Source organism: Sturnira hondurensis, unplaced genomic scaffold (genome assembly GCF_014824575.4).
Source record: "Sturnira hondurensis isolate 20B ecotype Veracruz unplaced genomic scaffold, ASM1482457v3 Scaffold0000880, whole genome shotgun sequence".
Classification (NCBI taxonomy): Eukaryota; Metazoa; Chordata; class Mammalia; order Chiroptera; family Phyllostomidae; genus Sturnira; species Sturnira hondurensis.
This window is the reverse complement of record NW_028073511.1, coordinates 7,521,261-7,536,401: the sequence shown is the minus strand read 5'-3', so window position 1 is coordinate 7,536,401 and position 15,141 is coordinate 7,521,261. Positions and strand designations below refer to the sequence as shown.

General features: G+C 44.1%; 1 protein-coding gene across 4 annotated transcripts in view; it reads left to right on the top strand.

The window, feature by feature from the left end:
- ADGRF5 (adhesion G protein-coupled receptor F5) overlaps window positions 1-15,141 on the top strand; it is a 99,523-nt gene that overhangs the window by 38,433 nt on the left and 45,949 nt on the right. For all 4 annotated transcript variants that reach the window (XM_037054379.1, XM_037054392.1, XM_037054374.1 and 1 more), the window contains exons 2-3: window positions 4,098-4,223; window positions 10,514-10,568. In XM_037054379.1, coding sequence (XP_036910274.1) covers window positions 4,122-4,223; window positions 10,514-10,568 — 157 coding nt within the window. In that variant the 5' untranslated portion in view covers window positions 4,098-4,121. The remainder of the gene's footprint in view (window positions 1-4,097; window positions 4,224-10,513; window positions 10,569-15,141) is intronic.

The following is a 15,141-nucleotide window of genomic DNA, read 5'->3' as shown; positions in this document are numbered from 1 at the left end:
CAATTCAATAGTTTTGATGCAATTCAATAGCCAACATTAGACATATAACAGAAGCCACAAGTGGCACATGAAACTGCTAAACATCACCCTTTGGGCTGCTTTGTGCCCTCTGAAACAGAGGCAGCTGCCTCTGCGTATGCCACTCTCCTGAAATTCTCTTTGGTGAGGTTGTGTGATATACTACCTCCTATAGTATCAAATGTGCACAGCAAATATAGGCTACCTTTTACCGGCCCAAAATTGTGCTGTGCATTCATAAATTGAAATGAGTCATGGCCCTTGTGCCCAAGAAACTCTCAATCTTGTTGGGAAGGCATGAAGCATACCTTTAGGAAATACAGAGTACAAGGAAAGCATAAGCTTGAAAGAAACACTAAATGCCTGGTATGTACCAGACACAGTGCTAAGTACAATAAATGTTAATTCACTTATTTACCCCTCACTGTAACTCTGTGAGGTAGGTATTTTAATCCTAATTCATAGATGAGAAAATAAAGGCCCATACAGGTTACAGAACTTACGCAGGCTACCCAGCTAATAGGTTGCCAGGTCACATCTGCCTCCAAGTTGCCCTATGGCCAAAGTGACTTAGAGTGTGCAAGCCATAAGCATGACAGAGTTGAGGAGAGGGGGAGTTTGGTTGATTGAGCTTTGGAGTAACAGGGGTCATTGGTCAGGCCCTGAAGGATGATGGACAATGTTTTGATATCTAATGGGGAGAGAAAAGAGAGTTTCAGGCAAAGGAGGCAGAGGCAGCTATCTCTGTTTCAAAGGGAGTCAAGACCCCCACAGCATGCTTTGTGGAAGCAGTCCTATGAGCCACCCTCAGAAGGTCCCTTCAGGAGCTTGTCCAGACACTGTGACACTGGCTCAGCCATGGTGCTTGGGAGGGCATTGTTCTCCTGAACAATCACTGTCACCAAAGAAGACAGAGCTATTTTAACTCTAATTTGGAAAGAAAACGAATGTGATGGCCTTCGGCTTGGGTGATTCCCTCCCTCCTGTAGAAAAAACAGCAACTTTGAAGCAAAACAGCCTTGGGTTCTGATTCCAACTCTACCACTAATAACAATGAGCCAGACATTTAACACTGCTGAGCCTCAGTTTCCTCCCATGAATAATGACGGTCACATTACCCATCTTGTAGCATTGCCATAAAGATTAGAGGTCATGCCCAGGAAGCGCTAAGGGGCTTGCTTGGTCACAGTTGGAATTTGTTATGGGCTGAGTTGTGTCTGCCCAAAGTTGATATGTTGAAATCTTAACCCCCAATACCTCAGCATGTGACCTTATTCAGTGACGAGATATTTAAAGAGGTAACTAAGTTACAATTAGGTCATTAGGTTAGATCCCAATCCAATAAGACCAGTGGCCTTATAAGAAGAAGAGATTAAGACACAGACCTGCACAGAGGGAGGACCATGTGAAGATACCAGAGGAAGATGGTCATCTACAGGCCAAAGACAGAGGCCTTGGAGAAGCCAACCCTGCCAACACCTTGATTTTAGAATGCTGACTTCCAGAATGGTGTGAAAATTAATTTCTGCTGTCTAAGCCACCCAACCTATGAGACTTCATTATGGCCGTCTAACAAACTCATAGAACTTTAAAAAATATTACATATTTTAACTTGTTATCCCTTACAAGGCTAAATGTGGCCCTCTGGTCAGCTGCTCAATATTTATTGTTTATTCTGGGTATGTTTTATGCAAATTGAAAAATGGATTCTTGTTACATCTGGATAGAGCATAAAAACATACAGTCTGAGTTGGAAGACGAGTTGGAATTCATCTTTAGCTCAAGCTCCCTAACCCCCTGACTCACATACACACTTCAGCTTTTCAGATGAGAAAATGAAGGCCTAGCAAGGTTTCTGCCTCTCAAACACAGCTGGGGATTGAATCCGTCAGGATTCAAGGGATCAACCACGGATTCTTAATATTCTAGACAATAATACTACCCTGCAGTCAGGCAAACCATTTATGATAGGCTTGTGCATAGTAATTGTCAATGATGATGATGACGATGACGACAGTGACGATGATGATGACGGTGATGAGAACGATAATGATGATGGATGATAATGGTGATGATGGTAGTCTCTGTGATTTCCTGGGTGCTCACTATACTTCATGCTGCTAAGCTCTCTCCAGGGTTTATGTCATTTCACCCTCTCACTGACCAGATGGTATCACTAAATTATCACTACTGTTCAGATATGAAAATAAAAGGTTAGAAGAAAGAATAAGTCTTCAAGGCCACACAGCTAATACCTGGTAGTGTCACACTTATAAAGCAAGCTGTCTATTTTACTGGGGTTAATGTATCATTTGGGCTATGAGATTTTCTTGGGGGAGATAGTAACAAGAATAAAGAAAAGCTTTCTCTGAATAGACACTAGACCAGGCAACTGGAAATATAATTTCTTGCCACTAATTAGCTGTGTGACTTAGGGCAAATCACTTTATCTCTCTGATTCTGTTTTCTTATGTGCCAAGCCAGAGAGTTGACTGCACTCAGTGATTTCAAAATTGGGGTGTAGTACTGCTACTGCCTCACCATGGAACCAGCTAGTACAATGCACTAAGTTAGGGCCTGGAGAAAATTAGGTTGCATCCTACATGCTCAGTCCATCCCAGGAACAGCTGCTGTCACCAGGCTAAATCAGCCTGCCCAGTATCTACAAAAGCCCACTCCCTCTCAATAAGGGAGAAAAATCCTCTGATAGCTAACTAAGCGATGAGTTGCTATGATTTCCCTACAGTAAATGCATCTGGTCTTAAATGTATGTTCCTGTAACCTAAATTGCAAAGCATCTTCTAAAAAAATACATTGAGTTGCAGAATTTTAAAAGTGTATTTGATTGCCAGGTTTGCCAATTGGGTCAGTTTTCCAGGGCCTTATATTTCCCTCTTTTCAACGGGGAAGAGGAAGAGGAGGTGGCTGGCAGCTGGTGATTGAAACACAATTCTCCCGGGCATGTAAGTCTTGGCTGTCATGTCTGTGTTATCCTGGCCACGGTCCTCAGGCCCTCTCTGCAATGTCTGGGCCAAGGACTGCCCTTCCTGATGGTTGCCCTCTGGACTTCACTAACAATCAGGGTGAAAACCACAGCGACTGCACCTCTGGGGCTCTTCACAGCTGTGCATTGTGGTTGAGTTTCAGAAAAGTCTAAGAAAATTGGACGAGGTACTAGATAGTCATCCCCATTTCATGGGTTGGGGGACTTGGACTCAGAGAACTGATTTATTCAAGGAAACATGATTTACAGTGATCCTGGGTCCTAACCCCTACCTGACCTGGGAAAGTAAGGAAAGGAGTTTCAACAAGGGAGTTTGTCCTGGTCCCCAGAGCCACGGAGGCTGGGATTCTTCCATCTCATACTCCACATTGTAAATGCCACGTGATACAAAGGTAGCTATCAAAGATCAATACATAGGGTGAAATACAATATGATATTAATGTTCTATATTACATAATACAAATGAATACCTTTTTGACTATAAAAGACTATAAAATACAATTTATAATTTTATGATTTAAGTCCAGGATTTTCCATACTTATGGGTTGTAGCTCATTACTGTGGGTCATGGAGTCAATTTAATGGGTTGCTACCAGAATTTAAAAAATATATATATAAGGTAAGATAGGATAAACTAGATTGGAAAATATCAGTGTGTTCTGTGTAGCAAAGGTAAATATTAATCCCTAAATTCTTTTGTTCATAATTATATGTTCTGGATCCCAATGTTAAAAGTATTTCTTACAGAATAGTCCTTCTCTTTTTCTTGTTTTCCCTCTCTTTTCTCTTTCTCTTTTCTCATTCCTTCTCTCTCTCCTTCTCCGTGTAAATAGGAAATGAACCCCAAAGTCAGCCACCTCTGTCCTGTTCACAGGGACCATCCCCCATCCTTCCTGACATTTCCTCACCCGAGGGTCTGGAGCAGGGACTCTGGAGTCAATATGTTTCTGCTCCTTATTTTCCTTCTTGAAAAGGTCCTTTTGCAGTGTGGCTTTCGAGATAGGGTTTTGCAAGTTCTCTCCACATTTTATAAATAACTTGTTCTATATCTAAACCATCATATTTCCATTTCAGGCAAAGCAACTCAAACTTGAAGAAATGAAACATCCAAGGAGAATCACGTTGTGCTTCATGATCATTGTGATTTATTCTTCCCTAGTTACAAACACCTTGAATTCAGAGTCTATTGTTCATCCTTTGGTGAGTAAATCCATGCCTGGGATATTTTTCCCTGTCACATTTTTCTGATTTCCTGGGAATGTCACAGACGGAAATTGCAGAGTAATTTTTTTGAGGGTCTTTGACAAAATGTTACAAATGATGTAGGGAGTGGTAAACATAAATGGATATTAGTGTATCTATTGGGTCACAGCTTGTCTGAAACCAGGAAACATCCCCCAGGCTTCCCTCCTTAACTACGCTGCCTTCTCCAGGCCTGGCCCCCTGCTCCGTGAAATTGACCACAGTGACTGTGAGGCAGATTTTGAAGATTGAGAAGGACAGATGTTCTCAAAGAATTCACTTTAACTTGCGCATCAGACAGGAACACATTTCAAAAGGTGTTAATTGTGTGGGTGATAGTAGACTGATACAGCTGAAGGAGCTGTAGATATCATCTAAGGTTTTTGCTGACAAATTATCCAGGTCATTTTGCCTTTGGTAAGTTAGTAGGAGTTCACCTTAACTACAGGGGTGATAAGTGCTCCATTATTATTATTTTATTATTTTTCTTTTTTTCACATATTATGGAGTTGTTTCTTCCTTAGCCTATTCCATGCAGCAAAGACAAAGCCTGTCAGGGGCTATGAAATCTTGGGAGACTGATGGAATAATTCCCTCCTGTCTCAGTTTCTTCCTCTCTAAAACAGTGATTATGATAGTACTGACTTCCTGTGATTGTTATGATAATTAAATTAGTGAATATTATAAGCAGTCTTAGAACAGGCCCAGGCATCTCTGAAATGTTGTATAACTGTTTGCTGTTATTATTTCTCCTCCTGTGATGCTTTCTTTCTCCTGATTTTTTAAAAAGTATTTCAGTGCTGTGTTTTTTAGTCTGTCACCATTGTTACAGCTCCATTTACTCATTTTAGCATTGTAAAATGTCTCTTTTTGCCATGCTCAGTACTTTTTAATTTTAATTCCTTGCCTTCTATTCCAATTGTCAGCCCTGTTTTTGATTTGTGGTCTCCTATCTTTGTCTTTTATTTCTTGTTTAGCCTTTAATATATCACTGTGCTTTAATAGTTTGTATGTAAACACGTGTTTAAAGTCTTTTTTTCCCTTTGAAATCAAATCTGAGTAAACCTGCCTGATTGTAGAGTATAATATATTCATATTTAATGTCATATTTAAGATGTTTGATCCTACTTTCAGGATTTTGTTTTATGGCTTTATGCACCTCTTATTTTTTGTTTTTGTGTCTTTCACAGTTTCACCTAGGTTTCCTTTGTCTTTTCTGTTACATCTCTCATGACTTGGGTGGTATAGCTGTGTGTCTCCCAAACTCCAGTGAGCAGGTGTAACCCGTACAGTCAGGTGCAGCAACTTGCTCATATACACACAGAGGTGGCAGATGCTTACATTTCCTGTGGATTCACAGGGCTGGTGCAGATCTCTAGTCACCCCAGGCGTGTGGGGAGGAAGCCAGAGCGTGAGGTAAGCTCAGCAGTGGGCTTAGCCTCACCTGTGCTCCAGAGCGTCCCTAGTGCCCTGGTTGCAGCCGCTTCCTCCTGCTGCGCCAGGCTGGCCCTCAGCGCAGTGACGCTAGCAAATCCCCTCCCTCTATGTGGTGGTACAGACTGTCAGGAGATAAGCCACTCACCTCACAGAACTGCTAGCAGAATTTGAACTTGATCCTTCTGGAAGGTCCCACGGCCACCCCAGAAGGACCCCCTTTTCCTCCCTAGGTTTGCATTCAAGATATAATATTTTCATACAGCCCAAAGGCCAAAGACCCCCCTCGGAGTGCTGCACTTGAGCCTGATCAGCTTACACGGCCCTCAGCTGCCTCCCAGCTTCCACAGCTGGCCTTCCACCATGTTAAATACAATGCGTGGTGATGAGATTTTTTAATTGTAGCTTTTTGAATAAAATTTACCATTTTGACATTTATAAGTAGTTAAATGTATTCAGGGTCATGCAACCAATCTGCAGAATTTTCCACCTTGCAAAACGGAAAATCTGTATCTATTAAATAGCAACTTTGCGTTGCCCCCTCCCCAGCACCTGACAGCCACTGTTCTACTTCCTGTCTCTCTAATTTTGACTACTCTAAGTACTTCACATAAATGAAATCACACACTATTTGTCTTTTGGTGACTGGCTTCTTTCACTTAGCATAATGTCCTAAAAATGAATCTATGTAGTAATAATATGCGTCAGAATTTCCTTCCTTTCTTAAGACTAAATAATGACCCATTGTATGTATATCCTACGTTTTCTATACTCATTAATCCATTGATGGCCCCTTGGGTTGTTTCTACCTCCTGGTTATTGTGAATAATGCTTCTGTGCACATGGGCACGCAAATAGGGGTGATGGGCTCTTAACGTCTGATAATGCAGCTCGTCAAACTTCAGCGTGTGTGTGAATCCACCTGGGGACCTTCTCAAAATGTGGATTTCAACTCAGCAAGTCTGGGGTGGGCCCCAGCACGGCATTTCTGACAAGTTGCCGTTACCCCTGTTCCAAAGACCACACTTCCAGCGGCAAGGCCATATAGACTCTCCACTCTGGCCTCAGCCCCGAGTCTGAAGCCCACCTCTGACCCTCGCTGGCTTTGGAAACTTAGTCGCATTTCATTATCTCCCTTTACCTCTTCTGTCTACATAACATGAGAATAAACAGTATCTCCTCATTAGTTTATCGAAAGGGTGAAACGTTCTGATACATGCATGCCCTAGCACAATGACTAGCACAGAGCATGTACTTAAGATTTGCTAGTTATTTGTACTATTATAGTAAAAATAAATCTGTGTTAGTTAGAGTGGCTAACTAGAATGTCAGGAGACATTCTGACAGGACCCTTGCTGAGACAATTATTTAACATGGAGGCAAATCTCTGGGATTCCAGGCCAAGACAGAGAGGAGTGAGTAGGGGGCCTCCACGAGGTGTGAGGTCTGGTGACAGCTGGGACGTTTGAGGACCACCCTGTGGCCAGGTTCCATAGGAGTTTTCTTTTTTCTGTGTAAAATGTCACCTCTCACTGCTGACTGATTTGCCGGGCTTACTTCAGGCCGCTGCCCCCACCTCCATGGTTATTTGTAAAGTCCTCATGTCCAACAGGTGGGGTGTTTCCTGGAATTCGTGACCTTCGTGACCTGGACTTCCTGAAGCCTGGCCATCAGGAAATTCCTTGTGGACGGAGCTGGCCATTGTCGCTCAGACACTCATCTGGGCACTTCTACATGGTCAAGCTGAGGGGAGCCCAGTCGGAGGCTCTGTTATCTTGTCTAAAGTAAATGTTTAGCTGAGTATTGAGAACCCTTGGCAGGATCTGTGTTCCCGCCTGAGTTCTCTTCAGCACCCCAAGTTTAAGGAAAAAGGCGAGTTCTGGAATCTCAGAGATCCCAGAACTGGGTAACATGAGGACTCAGGAGGGCAAAGTGAGCCCCCCATGAGCCCCAGGCCAGTCTGACACATGGGCACACTCCACTGCTAGAGAGTGCACAAGCATTTGCTGTGCCTCAGCACATTATTTTCCATAATGTAAGACACTGAGGCTTAGAGTGAGTGCACGGCTTTTCCGACCAGGAGGAGCCAGGGGTGGTGGGATTCAGTTCTCCGTGTGACTCCGGCATTTGCCTTGTTGAAGTTCAGGCCCCACAATTTGGATCCTTGTCCCTTCTCAGTTCTGGGAGAGTTGCACCACCCCTGGGGAACTCCTCAGAGGTCTTATTGCTCTCAGTATGTTTTCATTCTCCCCAGTGATCTCAGGGCTAAAAACAAAATGTAGGCTCTTCTCACAAAAAGCTGTGAATCCTCATCGGACCACAGAGAGGCAGTAGGTGACAGTTTAGAAGCAGCCCTTCCTTTGCAAAGATGTTCCCCGAAAGTTCCAGAGAATCACCAAGATGGAGGAAAGACTTAAGGAGCAACATTATTCAAAATGTGTTCTCACACTGAGGGAAGTGCTAGTTCAAAAGGCGGCTTTCTTCACACAGACCCCCACCCAGACCTGCTGAATCATTTTGCAGAAAGGAGAGGCGAGTCACCCTTATGGTCCTGAAGATTTCAAACATAACACTTTACACGAGAGAAATGTAATATATCTTCATTTCAGGGTATAACTGCCAGCAGTAAGTCCGCAGTTCTTTAGCCCCACTGGGAAATGGAGAAAATATAATCTGGGTCTGGATGAGCTGACCACAGGTGACTGCCAATGGTCACCTTCTCCAGGGCTGAGTCCCCCAAATACAGTCTGTGAAGAGTGGACAGAGAAGGCTGCCGGTGGCTCCCCACTCCCCACCCACAGGGCCCGGGGAGGACGGAGGCAGGAATGTAGCCGAAGACCCCTCACCTCCACCCAGGGCTAAGCCAAAGCAGGCCCCTGGGGAAACTGGACAGGAACCAGCCCTGTGTGTTGACTCTGCTCCTTCCTGGTCTGGTTCCTGCCTCATTGCTAATGAAGTAGCAACTGGGCTTTTGAAATTTCAATCATTATCCATCACTGCTTTATTCATTTCTTCAAGAACATTTATGAACTATCAGATGCATAGTTTCTCCTCAGTTCCTATGGATATTAAAACTAGTCATTGAAAAGGAGGGGATAGGAGAAGGCACTAAAGAAAGAAAAAGTACAAGACAGAGTCTGGGTCCCTGAGACAAGCCACAGTTCCCTGGGGTACTCCTGATTAAATGATGCAATGCTTGTGTGGACAACTGCAGACTTTGGCGCCAGGCAAGCTGGGTTCAAATCCTGGCTCTGCTATTTAAAGGCTGTGTGACCTTCACAAAGTTTTTGACCTCATTATACCTGTATTTTCTCACCAGGTCCAGCGAAATGTGGATAATAGCAGTAGCCCCATCTTAGGCTGTCATGAGCATTAAATAAGTTAGCCTATCTCAAATACTTAACAGTGTCTGGCACAGGGTGTTGAATACAGCTTAGTAATTAGTGTTTTTGTTTTCATTATAATGTGAGATAACTAGAAAATAATAGTGGACACCACAGATAGCAGAAGGAGCTTTGCCTCGGGTGAGGTTCTTGGGCGTATAGAGTTAAGTTCATGGTAAAAGACACTCCTCTGTGGGCAGACTTCCTAGAGGCTGGGCTCTTCTACTGGACCTTGAAGGGAGTCTGGATTGGGAAAGCCCACCTGGAGGCAGGGATGAGCTCGGAGGCGGGTTTCAGATCAAGGTGTGATTACCAACTCTATAGCTGGCAGAGATCCCAGTGGCAAAGCCAAGCAATACCAGTTCTTAAACAAGAAGCCATGTGATGACAGCAGATAGAGCTTTACAGAGATGAAGCAAGAGGCAGTGTGCAGGAAGGTGGGCCCGTGTCAATGGTGCTCCCAGAACAACGTGAAACCCTGTCTCATTACCAAAACTAGTTTCAGGGCTTTGCATTTATTAAGCATTTGAAACTCTCCCGAGGCTAGCTATTTTTGTTTCTGTATTATAAGTGAGTACTGAGACAGAGAGAGATTCAGTAACTTGCCCAAAGTCACATAGCCATTTCACCACAAAGCTCAAATTTGAATACAATGTCTGCAGAGTCCTTGTTATTAACTATCGCTCTGTGTGCTATAACTAACTTTTATGAAGAGCATACTATGTGCCACATTGAGTTTGCTCAATTCTCATAACAATTTTGTAAGGTCGGTACCATTATTATTCCATTTTAGAGAAAAGAACACTGAGGCTCAGAGAGGGTAAACAAATTCCTCAAGGTCACATAGCTACTGAGTGGTACAGACTTGCCCCCGGGGAAGTCTGACTCCAGAGCTAGCTGTTGTGATCCCTGCCACAGGCAGCAACCATCTTGGAGAGAAAGGACCGGGGAAGGAGGAAATAATTCCTAAGCCTGGACAATCTAAGTCACCCTAATGCCGCAGAAATACTGGTGTGGGGTCAGGCTGAGTGCCAAGAACAGGTCGTGAGACTTGTCGGAAAGGTCACTGGACTGACTCAGGGTTCAAGTCTTAGGCAGAGTGCACAAGTTGAGAACACCACAATTTATATTTCTTGGCAGGACTCAAACTGCAGGAACTCTGAGACACTGAGATACGGTGAGAGTTCTTCCACTCCTGGATCTCGAGACCAATCTATAAAAAGTGAATTCTCAGGTCACAGTACAGAGTCAATTTCGTGTCATTTTCACCATCAGTGAGTTGCTGTTTACCTGGCCCCCACGGGGCACACGGTGCTAATGCCAAATCTGCAGCCCTAACCTCAGTTCTAACATTGGGGGCATGTGATCAGAAAGTCATAGTGAAAAGACATCTCTACCACTCACTGACAATTTTCTAAAATGTTCTTTCAGAATCTCCGTGAACATGAACTGGCAGGGCAGGATCCACTCAGGCAAAAACGAGCAGGTATGTAGACCCTTTGCTTGGCAATCACTTCTAGTGCGTCTGATTAAATGACGTTTGCTCTGGCTTTTGAAAACACTGCGATCCACATAATTCAGTCTCCAAACACATCAGGGTTCAATATCTAGAAGTAATTACAAAGGACCTCTACCAAGTGGTATTGAATGAATCTTAGCCATGTTGTAATCCCACTTTCCTCTCCCACAGCCTGTGCCCGTCTCCTCCGCTGCCCTGCACCCACCGCTCTCCACGCAGCAGCCTTTCCTTTGGCCTTTTTGACCTGTCCTGTTCTTGTCACTTTATACGGTGCATCACCTTAACCACTAGACTCAAGTCCTTCTCCTCTGTCCCCCACTTTCATTTTCCCAATAAATCTCAAAAGATGGTCTAGAAAATATAGGACTCTGACCTTTGGAGGGTTGAGGCGAGGAGAGAGCTGTGGACACTCCTGTGCGCAATGACCCTTGGTGCCCTGGCCCACGTGCAGGGCCTGGGCAGGAGTCGGTGTACATCTGCTGGCTGGTGTCTCCCCGGACCAGACTCTCCTCCCTCCCTCATAAGAATCCTTCAGAAGCATCAATCTGATGCTTTTATTTCCCTGGATAAAATCCACGTGCTTTCAATTGTCTTGAAAATGAAATCTAATCACCTGCTTGAGTCCTACTGAACCCCAGCTTGCTGTCCCTCCCGTTCTCTTCCCCGTTCCCTTTCACACGGTCAGTGCTCTGCCCACTGACTCCCACCCTTTGTCTAAGGGACTTTGACTTAAGTCTCAATTCACACGGGTTCCTGCCCTTGTAAGGCCTTCCATCAAATCCCCAGACAGGGTGGGGCAGCTTTTCTGGGTTCTCATTGCCCTTGATACATTCCCATAGCACAAGAGTGTCCCGATGCATTGTAATTATTTTGCTTCCTGTTTGTCATCCCCAGTAGACATGGGCTCCCTTGAACTCTCTTCCTCTCTCTAGCCTGGCTTCTGGCCCAGTTTCTCAACAAGTGAGTGAGCGAATGAAGAGAGTGCATGTCTCTGTCATGGCTGCCCCTTTGTGAGTTCAGGGGATACGTTCCTATAGTTGAGTCTGCTGGCCTCATGGCTGTGCTGTGTAGAAGGTAAAACTTTTTAACTATAGCATTGTGACTGAATCCTTTTCCAGACGTGCTGTGACTTGGTCTACTCTGTCTCTCTGTCTGAAAGAGATGCTGGGCTGCCAGAGGGAGCAGGCTTACCCTGAGGTCTGGGGAGGGTACCTGTTAGAGCCTTTCACGGCGCAGCAACCAGACTCCCTGATGGGAAATGAGAACTGGACCACATTTTATCAAGCTCTTGAAATCCTCATTGGAAGGTCCTACCACTGATTATTTTCTTTTCCTTTCCTTCCTTTCCCCCTTTCCTTTCTCATCTCTTCTCTTTGTGCTTCTGTTTTAGCCTGGTTTTCTATCCCCAAGGGGCCCTCGCTCCCGTTTGCTCCCCTCCTTGCTTGAGGCGGTCTGCAGCACAGACTGCACTTTCTACGCTTCAAAACAAGCACCATTGTTTCTTCCCCGTGCCTTCCCTGCGCCCCGTGACAGGAGCAGGGCCTGGGCATCCCCACGCAGCATTTTGAAAGACTTTTCTTTTTAAAATCAAACTATTGGTGGGTGAGTTCTAGCTCTGGGTTTCTGCTAGCTTCTTCTAGGGCTCAGGCTGCCCCCTTCCTCGGGGGCAGTTGGTGACCAGACAACCGTGAAAGTACCGTCTTCCTGCACTTCTGAGGGGGCCGTCTGTGACCCACGGCACCAGCAGGGGAGGAAACCTCATCTACGTCTGAGGATTTGAAATTCCAAACTTTTCCCAGACGTGCCTCCATTAAAAACATTCATGATAATGATAAACCACCATGAAAACCTGCTTTCCATTTATTATACGTGGCCTTCCATGCTCTTGAGCCTCCAGTCATTTTGGATTTGTTGATCACTCAACTCACCATCTGCAGGAGATGAATTGGCCTTGGTGCTTTCACAAATTTACTGAAGTAAGAAATGGCTGTGGAAAGGCCACAGGTACCTGGAATGGGCGTTGTAATAAGAGTGTCACTTTCCAGGGAAACAATGAGAGGAAGCAATAGGAGGGTGACATGCAACAGAGGCCACACGGACGGGTCTCCATTCTGCTCGGGGTGTTAAGTAGGTGGGTGAAAACACTGGGCTCTGACTTTTAGGGTGGTATTCTCTTTCATGTACGCACGCAGCTCCCTCTCTGGAGTCTTAACACCAGAAAGGGTCAAACAGTGGTTCTGAGAAAAAGAATTCTCAAAAGAAATTTTCTTTTGAGATACTGGACCAGGTTTTTAGGGTTTGGGATAGAATTGCCCCTAAAGGTAGGATCATTAATCCTATTTATTCTCAGAGCACTATGGACTTCTTCCTAAACCACTTTGCTCAGTTATATGGCTTGTTGGGCCCTTGACATACATTTATATCTGACATACATTTACATACAATATATAATATATATATATTACAGATATATATATATATATATGCGATAGATGTGATGTATGTGTATACACACACCACATCTATCACACACAACCACATGCACACAAACATTACACACAGCCACATGCATGCATATATCACATCTATCACACACAAACATATGTGTGCATATTTATATATACATGCGTATTACATCTATCCCGCAAACCACATATATACATATAAATATATGTGAATGCTAAATAATTTATTATATATATAGTACCTATCTATGTATGTATCACATGTATCACACACATATGTATTACATTACAGGTTTGTTGGGATGATTAAATAACATGTACATAATCCTTTTAAAATGTTAATGAGATTATTTGGTTTCTGTTTGTTTTAATACTTTTTTATTAACAACGAAATGAGTTGCAAAGTTCACAGAGGTTAATGGCCTGCTCAGGTAAGAGCGCAGCCCACCCAGCTCTCCCTGAGTCAAAGTCCACGCTCATACGTGTGTATCTGGCCGGTGAGATCCCATGACTCTTGGAGCAGCTTTGTAGAGCAAGGAGCACAGCTACCACTGTCTTCACTGTACTCAGAAAAGAACTTTGTATGAGGCTGACTTTGACACTTTGGGCGTATGAAGGGTAGGACTGACGCTTTTCTCCAGACGTCACAGCCCGGGGCTTCCTGGCACAGTGCTTCCCCACTGTCCTCACCCACACCTGCCAGGGAAGCCCCAGCCAGGGGTTCTGATGCTCACCCCCGTGTGAGCGAACCTTTTTAAAACCTAGTGGGAGAAAAGGATCCTTTGACTAGGATGCTGCCAATTTGCTACCTGCTAGAACATGCCAACAAAACAGAAAAACGAGCCTAAAAACAGCCTTAATATTTACCTGCTACAGAGCTGTGGGGGAGAAATAAAAGCCAAGCCCAGTGATAAAGAAGCATTGTCCCCTTTGGTCAAGAGAAAGCCACACCCACCTGATTTCTCCTGGATGAATTTAGCAGCTTTCATTCTTTTGCAGGTGGGAAATTAATTATGGGTCTACTTAGGCTCTGACTTTTGAGAAGCCGTAATTTCTGTTAGAATTGTTGGGCAAAATGGTATCGTTTGCTCTAACAGCTGTGATTAAGACAGAATTGCTTGTTGCAGTTTGTGTCCAACTTTCCAGAAGTGTCTCTTTAAGACAAGTGCTGTGTGGTGGCAGTGATTTATGAGGAAGGAGAGGGGAACTCCTGGTTGGCTTGTGCCTCCTGGACTTGCCAATAGGCCTCCGTCTGAGACACAATAACACCTGGAATGTGCTACCTTCCCCTGGGGCATTGATGAGTCAGAAAAATTCAGACAAACAACAGGAGTACGAAGGAGCTAAAGACAAAGAAAACACATTAAACTGAAATCAGATGGTCCAGAGACAGCAGAGGAGTGTGGAAGGCCTCTGAAATACACACTCACAGGGAGGTGGGAACAGTCTTCTTCTGTTCCTTCTGGGCCCCTTGTCACCCGAGGCAGGACAGGAGTATCACCTTCCCAAGCTCCGAAGTCCTCAGGTTTGAGAGAGATGATGGGATAGGTTTGCCATTTTTATCGCCAACTGTAGGCCTGTCTGAGGCTGTGAGCACAGTATGCCTGTGTCCCAACACTGAGGACAGTGCCTGGGAAATAGGCACTTAATAAATAGTCAAGTTACTTAGAGATCAATAAACCAAGGAACAATCTCAGCAAAGGTTGGTGTCAAAATCCATGAATGTCAATGGCAATGGGTCATTATGTTTTTCCTCACTGTGGATTTCTAAGTCATTTATTATGTTGAATCAAACTGAACAAAGTTTTAGATAATTCTCCCATTTATTATTAATAATTTTGCCTTTCAATTTAATTTTGTTTTAAAACATACTCTAAGAATTGCACACCATGTTCCAAAGACACATCTAACAATAATACCATATATTTTTGTGGTACTTTAGGATTTACAGAGTGGTCACTTTCATTACCTTCTTCTATTTGAGTCACTGCAGGATATGATTAAAATAAAATGAACTTTGGAGTCAGAAAAATGTGGCTTCAAATCTTAGCTCTGATGTTTGCTGTCCGTGCGGC